At 35.4% G+C, this 13,903-nt stretch overlaps 1 protein-coding gene across 1 annotated transcript in view; it reads left to right on the forward strand.

Moving 5' to 3' along the window:
• The window catches only part of VPS13C (vacuolar protein sorting 13 homolog C), a 101,403-nt gene that overhangs the window by 23,947 nt on the left and 63,553 nt on the right, over positions 1 to 13,903 (forward strand). Inside the window, exons 14-30 of the mRNA XM_059824112.1 lie at positions 397 to 503; positions 1,185 to 1,356; positions 1,810 to 1,872; positions 3,058 to 3,193; positions 3,781 to 3,875; positions 5,745 to 5,887; positions 7,304 to 7,496; positions 7,643 to 7,757; positions 8,089 to 8,225; positions 8,941 to 9,067; positions 9,696 to 9,813; positions 10,168 to 10,297; positions 10,677 to 10,755; positions 11,748 to 11,887; positions 12,491 to 12,644; positions 13,073 to 13,149; positions 13,295 to 13,354. Of these exons, the coding sequence (XP_059680095.1) occupies positions 397 to 503; positions 1,185 to 1,356; positions 1,810 to 1,872; positions 3,058 to 3,193; positions 3,781 to 3,875; positions 5,745 to 5,887; positions 7,304 to 7,496; positions 7,643 to 7,757; positions 8,089 to 8,225; positions 8,941 to 9,067; positions 9,696 to 9,813; positions 10,168 to 10,297; positions 10,677 to 10,755; positions 11,748 to 11,887; positions 12,491 to 12,644; positions 13,073 to 13,149; positions 13,295 to 13,354 (2,046 nt within the window). The remainder of the gene's footprint in view (positions 1 to 396; positions 504 to 1,184; positions 1,357 to 1,809; positions 1,873 to 3,057; positions 3,194 to 3,780; positions 3,876 to 5,744; positions 5,888 to 7,303; positions 7,497 to 7,642; positions 7,758 to 8,088; positions 8,226 to 8,940; positions 9,068 to 9,695; positions 9,814 to 10,167; positions 10,298 to 10,676; positions 10,756 to 11,747; positions 11,888 to 12,490; positions 12,645 to 13,072; positions 13,150 to 13,294; positions 13,355 to 13,903) is intronic.

A 13,903-nucleotide genomic window follows, 5' to 3' on the forward strand; every position in this document is an offset into this window, starting at 1 on the left:
TTAGTTTGCTAGATAGCTTTTTAGCTCTTATTGATGTCAGAGTGTAATCAGTACCAATAAGGTTAACTAATGCAAAGGTAGTTCTAAAACTGGGGAAACTGGATTGACAGATGAAGAGAATACGGCTGGTTTGAGAAAGCCTGAGACTTTGTGCTGAGCAGGCTAACAGAAATACAAATTGGTTTTGTTCTTCAAGGAAACCAGAAGTTCATACGGTGGTGTCCTTTGGGAGCAATGGGTATATAGTTGGTCCGCTTCTACATACTAATGAAAATGCATTGGCTTAAATTTCTGTATAGTTTGGGGAATACTGAAGACAATGGTATACATGTATTTTAAGCACTGCGTGCAACAAAATCTGAACATCTGCTAAGAAACCTGTTTTTCTGTGTTTAGTACCTCAGCATGATAGACCTTCTGGAGTCCATAGATTACATGGTTCGCAATGTACCGTACAGAAGATTTAGGCCAAATGTATCTCTCCATAAGAATGCCACACAATGGTAAGCTGTGTACGTTCATGCATTCTTTGGGAGGTGCTGGAGTCCTCCTCAGTCTCTTCATTCTCCTTTGTGGTTAAACGTAGTTTTAAAACTAGATTGCGTATATCATAATGACTTTCACAGAGCTTTGCTTAGCCAGGTAGAAAAGGCTTGCAGAAGAGAACGCATGAAAGAACCAAGTGATGAAAACCTGACTTGTAAAGCTACCCTTGGTCCCCAAAATCTCTGAACAAAATTACGATGCTCTCTCTAGAGGTTAGAATATAATTTTGGAAAGACTAAAGAAAAAAATTAGCAAATGTATTACTAGGGAAACATGTATGTCAGCTGTGGTTTTTAAAGTTTTTGAGCTGATACACATTTTTGTGGATTTTTTCAAAGCACTAACTGATGCTGATTATCTAAAGTGCTTAAATGTACTCAGTGCTGTTACAGCCCAAATTTGCAAACATGCAGAAGTCAATAGAGAATGCAGATTTATAGTTCTTCAGGCATTAAATAGAAGCCGTCAGTCCATTTATCAAAAATGATGTTGAAACCATTAAAATGTTTATAAACCAAGTTACTCAAATCACAATTAGTAAACAAAGCGTTTGCATATTAATAACCTACCTCTGCAACTTTTAAGTTGTAATGCACAAATGAAAGGGAAAGTTGCTCACAAGTGTGGAATTATTGTAGGTGGAAATATGCAGGTAACAGTGTTCTTGAAGTTCACATCAAAAGACATACTCGAATGTGGTCATGGAGTAACATAAAACAACATAGGCAGCTTCTGAAGAGTTACAAAAATATGTACAAGAACAAGCTGACACAGAGTAAACTGTCAGAAGAAACACAGAGGCAAATTCAGGTATGTGTGTTTTTTCTTTGGATAAAGTATGTTTTGGTCCCTTTAAATAATTTTTTAAATATACATGACAGGGATCGAGATTGATGGTTTTACAAGAGCACAAGAGTTCTGTGGAAATACCATTTTAATCTGAAGTTCAGTGCAACCTGTTGTGGAAAGAAAGAAAATACTAGTGAAGTGCCATTTAAATAAATCCTTTTTGATTGCGGATTAATGAACTTGGATGCATTTAATGAAGTGCAAGGTTAATCTATTTTTAAAAAAAAAAAATTATACTGCCTGGCATCAGGTTTCATCTTCTAGTGAACTTCTGAGGGGGTATACCCTTGAAAGAAAGGAGCAGGTCTAGAAAGAAATTGGAGTGTAAGTAGGAAGGAGCTGGTAGAGAATTTGTAGGGGTGAGCCTTTCCTAAACGTGTTTCAGGCAAATGATTTCGTTGTACATTTTTACAGGACCTAGAAAGAAAGCTTGATGTCTTCAATATAATCTTAGCAAGACAACAAGCACAAGTTGAGGTAAGAAATAATTTTTGTTCAGTAATACTGTAACACTTCAAATAGGATGGTTTTGTCATGATGTTATCTTGAAAAAAATTATGCTGATGAGTATGATAGGATAGGGAGGTGGGAAGGCAAGTTTCCTGTCCTTCCAGGACAAGACTATTTCAATTTCCAAACTGGAAACCAGTTCCAAAACCCAGTGTGAGTGCACAGTGTTATTGCTACCCACTTTGTACCATTCAGGCAATTGTTGAAGGGTGATGATTTAATGATTCTTGTCTTCCTTGGACTTCTGTTATTTCAAGACTGGTTCTGCAGCTGTTCAAGATCAAATGTTTACAGCTGTTCCCATCCTACCTACACCTTTAGCTACTCACTTTTTAGGGGACAGCCAATCTAATTATAACACAACTCAGAGAATTGTTAACAGGTAGATGAAGTCTCTAGCTGCATTTTATTTTGGAAATCATTTGTGACACTTAACAAGGAGTTGCATGTTATAACATTATGAGAAGGGTTGTGTCTGCAGTTAAGATCAAAACCACCTAGCACACTGAGAGCAAGCTCAGAATAGTTGTCTTGTGAGAAGCATGCTGCTGGTAGCTATTTCCCCAAAACGAAAATAAACCTCTCTAGTTGCATCATAAATTACTGTTCATGCCAGTGTAGCCTCAGTGTTTGTCTACACATCCAGAATGTATGTAAAATGAAGGTGAAAAAATAATGTTTCTTATTTTTGAGATGTTTGTTCTCAGACCTTGATTTTTAAACTGCAGAGTGAAAGCTTAAGTACAAATTTAAAGCTGTATATACATGTAATGGTATAGGATCAGTCTTCAGGTTTGTTACTGCTAATTTTAAGGAATGTAGTTGCTTCTTGTATACTGTCTTTTGACGTGATTCCTGCCTTTTTGTAGTCTAAATGCTAGTGAAATATGTAGAAAAAGGCCATCGAAAGTCAAAGTGATATATACTTGTTTCCACACGCTTGTGTGCGTACACACACACACACGCCCCCACACCCCTGATCTTCTTTTTGCTTCTGTCTGGTGAGTCAAAGTGCTCTTAAACCTTTGCAGGGTGGTGTTGCTATCCATCAGTTAAGTGTCTGTTCAACATGCATATGTACATGCATTATTTACAGAAAAACAAAATATATAGTAATTCTCTTAATTATGTATTTTAATGTCTGATTTGTAGACAATAAGATCAGGACAAAAACTACTGAAGAAGAAAACCACTGAAGTAGAAAAAAAGAGTGGAGGATGGTTTGGTGGTTTCTGGGGTAAAAGAGAATCTAGGAAAAAAGAAGATGAAGAATCACTTGTTCCTGAAAGTAGGTGTAGACTGTAATGCACTAACTTCTATAGAGACTTTAAGTTTTCATATAAATAAAGAAGAAAATTAGAGTACGTTTTGCTTCCTATTATGAGGAAGGAGAGAGTGTGGCATAAACAGTGCAATGCAGTATTGATCCATTTTATAGTATTACTGTTAATGAATATTGAGCTGGCAAATAAGGCATACTTCTGAAATGGCCATAAGCATTTCAGAACCTTTGTAAGGAGAAGAGTATCGAGCTTATAGTTGTAGTGTAATAGGTGACAACTGGAATACTGTATTCTGGTGATATACTGTCTGGACCAGAGATTTGTCTGATAGTACTCCTCAAAGCTATTTTCATCAATGGGAATTATGGGTACTCTTGTAATATAAATTATATTGATTTATATGCTACGTATGTAACACCGTATATGAAGACTACTTCTGCGTAAATTATTTTACAGTATGGAACACAGTGCAATATGAAGAATCAGATAAATGTGTCAGCAGATCTTAAGTACAGTGGAAAACAAATGGGAGGAAAAATGCTTATTGTTACTAATTAAAGTGCAAGTTTTTGTGGGTTTTTGTTTTTTTTAGCCATTGATGAACTGATGACACCAGAGGAGAAAGCTAAGCTTTTTACTGCTATTGGGTATAGTGACAGCTCCCATCACCTTTCCTTACCAAAGCAGGTAAGCAACTTCTTTTGGGGATGATTTAAAAAAAAACAAAAACAAAACCAAAAACCACAAAAACTAAAAAACCTTTCTGATGCATGTTAGCCTTTATCTAAGCAGTAGAATGTCAGTGCAAGTCAAATCTATGTTGAATGTACAAAGACAATAAAAAGAATTTTATTTGAAAAACACAAAGAATGGCTAATGTTTTCTTTGGTGTTCTTCTGCCTTGTGCACAGCCCTAATCGGGAGTGATTTAGAAGTAACAGAAACTGGATGATAGGTAGCTATTTGCAACTTGGAAGAGAATAAAGAAAGCTAGCTGTAAATGAAAAAAGATTCCATGGTAGCTTTTTCACTGCATCTATTTCTTGCTACCTGTTGTGGTGAAAACTAAACTAGTCTGTATGTTCTTTTAGTGTGTGGTGGGGTGTGGGGTTTTTTTTAAATCCAAAGTCAGTTTGATTCTCATAATTGAATAGTTGTTGTTTATATAAGGGTGAACATTAGCATGTGATTATTTCCTGTTTGACCCAATGTTTATAACTTTCAGGGATGCTTTTGTTAGAAGGATCATGTTATGCTTCTATTAAAATGTTTGTCCTAATGATTAATACTAGGAGATTTCAGTTGTAGTACTTTTTTTTTTTCCTACTACACAAAGGAAAGCATAAAATAAATTTAAAAAAAACTCCATTTTTGTGACATACTTTATGGTTTGTTAAGCAAAGGAATAAAAGGTAAAACTTTACAGGTATAGTATTCTTGAGAGGGCTTACAGGAAGAAAGCTGTAGACAACTAAGTAGGCAACTAAGGAAACATGAAATAGTAAGCTTTCTCTCAGTATGCTTATTTTCTGTGAGTGCTATTACATTGTTGTTTTAAATCCTAGCATGACTGGTGTTTTGCTTTAACTTGCTCATCACTTACAGAAGCACTTCGTACATTAAGACTATTTCCTTCAAGGAGGATGTTGTCTCTTCTCCCAACAGGCCTCCTTACTCCCCAACCCAATGCTCCAACTTTCCAACCTTGTATATTTTTGTTAAATTTATTTGTTATAAGGTTACATGTGCCTCACACAGGGAAGTTCAGAATTGTTTGAGTGGCGACATGGAGGCCTGTGTGCTATTTTATGAACTTGTGTTCCTGTCAAATTGAAAAGAGAGAGCAGCAGCATGCATCTCTTATCAACAAAGAAGAGATACAGCCCAAACAGTGCCCAGTTGGTGCTTTTTTTTTTCTTTCTGTTTCATGCTTTCCTTGCTTACCTGTTTAGAAAAACTTCTATTTTTAATTTGGACAAATTAAGTGCAAAGGTGCTTTCATCTCTCTCAGTACCCTGAAAAAAGGTGCAGTCTTCAAATTCAGATAGGAAGTTTTATTTGATTCTTAAGTTGCTGATTGACACAGTCATAAGATTGTACATGTGTCAGGAAGCCAAAATCCTTTCTTGACAAGGTCGAGAGATGACATTCAGCAGCAAGAGCAACCAAGGCATATATGCAATGTCTTCTAAAATGTAGCTATTTGATGGGATTATGATGATTTTGTTTGTTGATCTTGCTAGCTCTCTGCTGAGTGTAGTTTAGCTATGCTTGCTTTCACAGTTTAAAAAAAACTTCCCTGAGTCCTGAAAAGAGATACAGACTTACATCTGCTCTGCATTTGTTGAAATACACTGTTTTATATTAAAGAAATGACTGATAAGGGTTGAAAGAAAGACCCTATAATTCACTTTGTACATAGGGACATGTTTCTTACCTTAGTCGACTGGAATAGCTTTAAATGCCGCATTTTGTTAGATTTATTGAAATTAGGAGTTCTGAAAAAATATTCATATCATTATGACTAATTTCAATTTTCTCTGTCCTTGTCACTAGTATGTTGCCCACGTTGTGACACTGAAGCTGTTAAGCACTTCTCTTACAATTAAAGAAGACAAGAATGTGGCAGAAACTCTTAAAGTACAGATAATTGATCTGAGTACCAAAATATCACAGCGCCCAGGAGCACAAGCCATTAAGTAATTGGATTGGTATTTTCTTTTTGTAGAAACATCTTCTTCCCCTTCCCTGTGTGTACCACACCACCCACCCCCGACTTTTTACATCTTTTCTTTGGTAATGCATTATGTTGTACATTGACTTTTCAATTTATGGGCATTCTGCAGTTGGACTCTGAAAAGTTACGATCACATAATTTGGTGAATAACATAGGATGGAATGAAGAAAGGAATACTATTTGTTAGTTTTAATAAACAATAGTAAGCTCTTTCTTAAATCCAAATGTTGAAGTGCTGAATATTACTTTTGGGAAGCGATACCTAAGCAGTGTGAAATGGTCTGGCTAACACACTCCAGCCAAGCTACTGAATGTGTTGCTTACGCCCTACAGAACCGAAAAAATTACAGCTGTGTGTTGTGGGTAGGAGATTAACCAGCATGTAGGAAACAGAGTCCTTCGTGTGTTTTGAGGGAAGGCACACCAGAAATATTGAACACAAGTTATTGGATTATATAGTCAATGAATAAGATTTTTGGTGTCTGGAAAATGGGTCTGTGCACTTTCCATGCTTTCATTTGCAGTTTCTTCATCTTGCGACATTATGCATAAGATAACCAACTGAGCTCGTTGACTCTTGAACTGTTTTTGTTAAAAACCATTTTGGGGAATATTGAAGGTGCAGCCTGAATGCTGCACAAAAATAAAAAGTGCTTTGAGAAAATTTTACACAAATGCATGCCATATAATTTAATTGGCAAAACTGAAAGTATAACAGATACTTCTGTTGATTTTAAGTTTCTGGAAAAATGTAATTAGGTTATCTCAATGGAGCCAGCTTGTGACACTGATTATGCCCAAACTGTGTTGCCTCTCAAAGTCAGGGATTCCAATAGTGGAGACCCAGGACCCAAAAATCAGTTTCATATCTAATAGGTACTTCTAAGGACAAATGAAGTTTGTGAGGTTTGGTGGTATTCACATGGCTTTCTTTCAGACACTTTTTTCTACTGACTGCACTTAATGCTATTGTCAGGGAAGCTGTCAGTAAAGAATACCCATTTGTCCCAAAAGAAGTCTGTAACGGATTTTGAAATCAATATGTAACAGTTAACATTCCTACTCTTTTTCACCTGTAGCATAAATACTCTGCAGCTGTTCTGTCCTGCAACTGATCCTCTTAATAAACACGATCTGAAAGTTACATTCAGTTCACCTTGCAGATAACAAAAGTTAAAAAGAAAATATCACCCTTGTGTTGCTGTGAACAACTTGCTTCCTATTTATTTTTCCACTTTATTAATGTAACAGTTTCTTAATCATGTGGTATGTTAGTCCTGTGAAGCTAGTCATGTTTGGCTCTATCAAAGGCTTTCTCATCTGGCTTGTCTTTCCTAGATGGAGCTCTAATTAAGAATATTTAACTATTCATCTTTAGGGTTGAAGCAAAGCTTGAAAACTGGTACGTTACAGGCCTGAGACAAGAAAATACTGTACCATCTCTTGTGGCTTCCATAGGGGATAGCAAGTCTTCTCTACTTAAGATAGAGTTTAATGTTAACCCAGAGGATAGTACTGCTGACCAGAGTCTTACTGTTGAATCACAGCCTGTGGAAATAAAATATGATGCAGTGAGTAGTAATCAAAACTTACCTCTTTTTGTTATTCTCCTTTCTCTCCTGTTATTCTCTTTGCTCTGTCAAGAGCTATTTTTGAGGTTTTTACTGAGTGACTTTTATGTATATTGATAATTCTTGTCTGTCTTTTTTTTTTTAAGAGAACAATAAATGCAATGGTAGAGTTCTTTCAGACAAGTAAGGGAATGGATCTTGAAAGATTAACATCAGCCACGTTAATGAAGCTGGAAGAAATCAAGGAAAGAACTGCTACAGGTAAGATAATAACAAATCTCACCTGAGGTGAACCCTTGAATGTCTTAAAATGTTTCAATATGATTTTCTAAACACTTTGCTTATGTTTTAATTGCTGGCCAAATAGTATGATTGGGTTTTTTCCTTGAGTTTTTGACTTGGAGGATTAGTGGATGTTTTGTGGGGAGGAGCACTGAGTTCAGTGAGAAATCAGTAGAATGTTACAAAAGTAAGTCTTTACTCAAGATGCTATCTATCTGAAGGATAACACATCTCTTTATATGTTGACTTGCACAAATGTTTCACTTGTGAATAGCATTTCAATTTCAATGTCCCTTCGTTTTTATTTAAGGATTAGTTCATATTATTGAAATGCGGAAGGTCCTTGACTTGAAGATTAATCTGAAGCCTTCCTACCTTGTGGTTCCACAGACGGGTTTCTACCATGACAAATCAGATTTGCTGATTGTGGACTTTGGTACGTTTCAGGTATGTAAATGACCTCTCTTACAAGCTCAGAGGAAGACAATATTCTTTTCTCTTAACATAGCTGTCATCTGAAACTAGCTTGTTTTCAGAAGGCAAAGTTGATCGTCCATGTGAATGTGTTTTAACTTACTGTATTTATTACCAAATAAACTTGGGTCAGCAGTTTGATCCATGTTCAGAGCTCTTAAGTTGTCTTTGACATAGTTGTACTAGTTAATTTCTCCAGGAAACATTCTCATTTTGTTGTCGTAATAGCTTATTATTTAATAATTTCTTCAGCAAAACATATTAACTTTTGTTTCCTTTTTTGTAAAACAATAGCGCTTTATTAATAAAAGAGAATATAATTTTTCTCTTGAGGTTTGAAGGTGGATTCCCTTGTTCCTATAAAATGGAAAGATTACAATAATTTAACTTGTTTTTAGCTGACTGATTAAATATTTATTTTAGTTGTACTCCAGCAGTGAACTTGTAAACTAATAAAAAAAAATTCTTTTTGCATAACTAGAATTAAGTGGATTGGTAGGAGTAACCAAAAAAGACCCAAACTACATATTCTTGGTAAATGAAGTGTGGAATGAATTAAGATCTCTCCTCTGTAAGAGTTCAGATGTCAATCAAACTCCTATGAATCATCTTTTTCATCGTCACTAGAATTAATAGCAGGTGTATGTAAGTTTTAGACTTAACTTTGTCTTGTCCTTTATGTGTTTAGCTGAACAGCATAAATCAAGGCAGTAGTCAAGCTTCTAGCTTTTCATCTTTAGAGGAGATTATGGACAAAGCTTATGACAAGTTTGATGTGGAAATAAAAAATGTGCAACTTCTTTTTGGAAGAACAGGTAACAAAACAACATGGTTACTGTTTACTCAAAAGGTTGATGAAGGCTACCTGCCTGTAACAAATAAATGTTTTTTTAAAGAAAAAAGGGAAAATAAAACCAGTAGTTAAATAAAAGATTGATTATAATACACATGTCTGGTATTAAACTGTGGAAAAAAATTCATTTGTTTCTCTTGAAACAGCTGCTTGCTTTTTGTTTGGACTTGTGTATCACCTCTATACTTTGATGCCAGCAAGCAACATAAATGCATAGAACTATTATGTTTTCTGTCATATGCAGGAAAATACAGCTAAAATTGGCCTTAATACTGTATTTGGGCTTTAGTTCGTGCAGTCAACAGAGTGCTGGGTTGCTGTTTTGTATTTATCTATCCATGGTATCTATCTATTTTTTTTTTTTAGCGTTCTATGTTCGGATACATCTATTAGTGTAGAATCGGGCTTATGGCTGCTAAGGCAATATAGTTTTAAGAATATAAGAATAAGACTATAAGGCAATATAGTTTTAAGTTTCTCTAGTTTGCGAGTGGGTTCTTTATCCGTTCTTAGTGATTACTTTAATGATACCTTAATTAAAGCAATTAACACGCAATGTTTTTTCATCTAAATTTACTGAACGTTTGCAGGTGAAGACTGGAAGAAGGCTCGTTTTCAACATCCATCAACTTTGCACATATTGCAGCCTATGGATATTCATGTACAGTTGGCAAAATCGATGGTGGGAAGAGATACCAGGATGGCAAAGTAATATATTAATGTTGAAAGGACTTCTTTTTAATTACTGTGTATTTACAGAAAAGAAAACTGTTTTTCCCCCAAAGGTTCAGTTACACTTTATAATTTGAAGGTATTAACTTAAGAAATAGAAGTAGCTTGCTACTTTTTACAAAACCTTTTTTGGCTACTAGTTCCCTGGTCACCTTCACTGGTTACTAACTATAGTGTTTAAACTGAGTCCAAGACCTGTTTTTAATGCAGAATCACTAGCTTTACTGTGATGTGATCTTTATATATGAGTATAGATATTGGTAAGATTTAAATCAAGAATTGGTATGTACTTTTTTGTCTCAGAGTTCAATCAAATTTTTTTTAAAAAAGGTTTAAAGTGTCAGGAGGACTTCCTTTGGTGCATGTCAGACTCTCTGACCAGAAAATCAAGGCAATTTTTGATCTGATTGATAGCATTCCATTCCCTCAGATGTCATCTGTGTTAATTCCAAGCACGAAGGTAAGCTGACTATAACTAAGAAAACTGAAATTAAAAAAATGACATCACTAAAGTGATCATTGTAAGTGTGAATTCCTGCTAAAGTCTGTAATCTTTTTCACGTGAAATAAGAGATCTGTTGCCAAGCTGAGTTAGGCAAAGTGTCTTTGTTATGACTTAGCATCAGAACATGCTGGGCTTACTCAAACAAGGCTAGCTTAGCCTTTGTCATTGTCCTGCTGGTTTCAATATAAGTATTGGCAACACTGACCTTTCTAAGTAATGGGGGAGGCAAGGTGAAACATGCATCATCAGTAGAAAATATGACTGAACATACCAAGTTCTACAAACTTTAAAATAGTGATTTTCTTCCCCCCACCCACCGCCCCCCTCCCTCTAGGTACCGGCTATTCCCACAATTCCTATTGTTCGTAAAGGGTTACTTAATACACCGCAGTTGTTAGCAGAAATAGCATCAGGTAAGAAGCTACAGATACACCTTTGTAAAAGTAGAAGGTTGTAACGGTATACCTAACATTTTCAGGCTGCTATTGAGGTTAAAACATGTTATAAGGACAGTAGAGATGAGCATGATTGATCATCTCTAACTTCAAGTGCATAAGAAGATCCAATTAAGATGCTGATGTTACCTCAAAATAATAAACTTGCTTTTTTTAAAGAGGAAAATAACCTTTTTTTGGGATTAATTAATATTGTGCATAAGCAACCTCTTCTAATGTAAGTGAGCTATTAATAACAACTGTATTAAGATGTCATTAGCAAACCAATTTAATTATTCAGATGTCATGAGACATCTTTTTGGCAGAGAGTATTGAGGAATCTGTTATTTCTGAATTGACTTAAATCTAAAACCCGATTTAGCCAAATACTAATCTGCTGCTGCTGCCACTTCAGGACACATACTTTGGGGTGGGTACAAAACAGGTGAGTACCATGTCTAGAGCATGTGTACACTTGTATTAAGCAGCCAACATGTGGCAAAAATAGACTGTTACAAACATCACGTGTGTACTGTCCTGAGTGTTTTGCATTAGCAAAGCTCTCCTTTTTCTGAAAGTGCAGAACTAGAATAACAAACAGCAAATTACTGTACTGACACTGTGGATTTGAGCATTTATTTCTGTGGCTGTTCAAGAGAAGAACTTTCCTATAGTGGAACCTGGGAAACTTGTTTTCTGGAGCTTACTTTATAACTGGTTTTCCTTGTATGTGTTCTTGAATGTCTAATAATACAGCTAAACTCTAGTGCTTTCCTTAATAGGGCTTTAATTTTCTTCACTTTTCATCCAATGAGTAAGGAAGCAGTATAGATCTAAAAAGTATACTTTGTCAGATTAGGTTGAAACTGCTCATAGTTCAAAATCCCATTGGAATGGGAAAGAGGGGGTGGGATATTTACCCCTGTTTCTGGAAGAAGTTTACTAAGGAGGAAGTTACTTCTCTTCTGTAGACTCTGAAGAAGAATATTTTGATTTTGAGGAAAGTTCTGAACCAACTGACAGGTCACTAATTAAAGGAGAAGAAATAAGAAATAAGGAGCCTGCTAAAGAGGAACTGACAGATCTTCAGTTGAAGTTTGAAATCAAAGAGGTATGTCTCTTTGATTATACTTTTACCTTCTACATGAAGAATATTTAAAAAAAATTTCCAATATTCTATTACCAGTGTTGTCCAGATTTAGTGTATGCGAAAACATACCTTCCAAACAAAATCCACACATGTATATACGTACATATTTCTATGTATGAGTTACTGATATATGGTATGCATATGTTTTTTTTAATATATGGAATGTATATAAGTAAAACACATATACATAGTTCATCTGTGTGTATGTATTAAAAAAATCAGCAAAAAAGCCCCTTATTTTGGAGTATTTTTGGTAGAAAATAATAGTACCAAGTCATAATTTGGGGGTATGGTGTGGGAAACTTGCACTGGAAGAACAAAGTAAATAACGAGGCAGGTCACTTGCAAAGAGCAAATCCCAAAATATTTCTATGATATTTATATCTCTGACCATCAAACAATAATTTTTTTTTTTTATTTTTACACTTTAACTTTGTAATAAAAATAATACTTCCAGTAAAGCAGGCAAGGCATTAATTTTGTGCTTTTTTCCGTTGTTGGTTTGAATGGTGAGAATACTACATGTGAAAAGAGGATATAACTGTGTACTTCTTGCTCATCCAGGTTTTAGTAGAACTCACCAGACAAAGGAAAACTGAGGAAACGGTACTTGTATTTGATGTAATGCATCTTGGGACAGCAGCTACTGTCAGAACCTATAATTTAGCAGCTACATCTTATTTAAAGAAAATAAGCTTGGATTACTATGAAATTGGAGGTAATAAGCAATGGAAGAGAAATATACGTGTGTGTATATATATATAGCAGTTAGTCTGAAACTGTGGCTCTCCTGTCTTTTATGCTTACTGAAATCCAAATGTTCTAGTTTTCCAGTTACAATACTCAGTATGCAATTGTCCATTGGCAGTGCTTGTCCCATTGGTACAGATGATGAGCTCTGGACTCCCACCATAATGCTTACTAAACAAATAAATAGCTTAGTGCTCAATCTTTGGATGGAGAGGGGGTACAGACTTGCCATTTTGGACTTAATGAAGAGAAACCAGTGATTCATGTTTGGTGGTGCAATGTGTTTTAACAAACTGTATTGAAAGTTAATCCCTATCTTCAAGGCACTAATTCTTTGGTTCTCTGAAAGAACAGAAATTACCCTAATTCTTGTGTATTTCACGTGGTATGTTACAGGTAAAAAAGCACCGATTCATCTAATTAGTTCCTCAGATAAACCTGGCTTGGACCTTCTGAAGGTGGAATACATCAAGGTATACATAAAGCTTTTTATTTTTAAAGCATGTTTATAAAGTCTTAAACCTACTGTTCAGAACTAGTGGATTGTTTTCTATCTTTTGAAGAGCACAGTGACTGGTTGGAATTGGTATTAACCTTCATGCAAATCATTATTTTCAGGCTGACAGGAATGGGCCACACTTTCAGACAATTTTTGACAACACTGAACAGATGATTCAAGTGAGTGCTTGCATATTTTATTGCTTACTTCCTTTTGGTTTGCTTGCTTAGAAGGGAGGAATCAGTAAGGGGTTTTGGCTTTCCTGTTTTCCCCCCTCTCCCCAGCCTTGCAGCTGGGAGATTTAAAGAGTTAAAACATACTTGAAAGTTTTTATACAACTTAATATAAGAGCAGTATGTTAGTCTGTTTCTTAAGTATGATGAAAAACTGTCTAGCTAGCTCATGCGGATAAAATACAAAATAACGTTAAGAATACATCTTCTCATGCATATGAGATCATGAAGTTCAAATGTCCAGTATGGGAGAATGTAGTGGGGTCTAGAAGCCTTTCCCTTTCCTGTCAAATAAGCTGTTTGTATTTTGAGTTCCATGTAATCGGCACTCTGGCTAAATTTACTAAGAAGTCTAAATCCATTTATGAGTGATTTTTTTTTTTTTTTTTTTTTGGCGAGGTGGAGGTGAGCATGTTCTAATTCTTCACTCTGAAATATGGCTCGGGAGCTTCTTGTGATACTGCATTTTCCTCTCCAACACTTTTGTCATAGAGT

Source organism: Gavia stellata, chromosome 13 (assembly GCF_030936135.1).
Source record: "Gavia stellata isolate bGavSte3 chromosome 13, bGavSte3.hap2, whole genome shotgun sequence".
Classification (NCBI taxonomy): domain Eukaryota; kingdom Metazoa; phylum Chordata; class Aves; order Gaviiformes; family Gaviidae; genus Gavia; species Gavia stellata.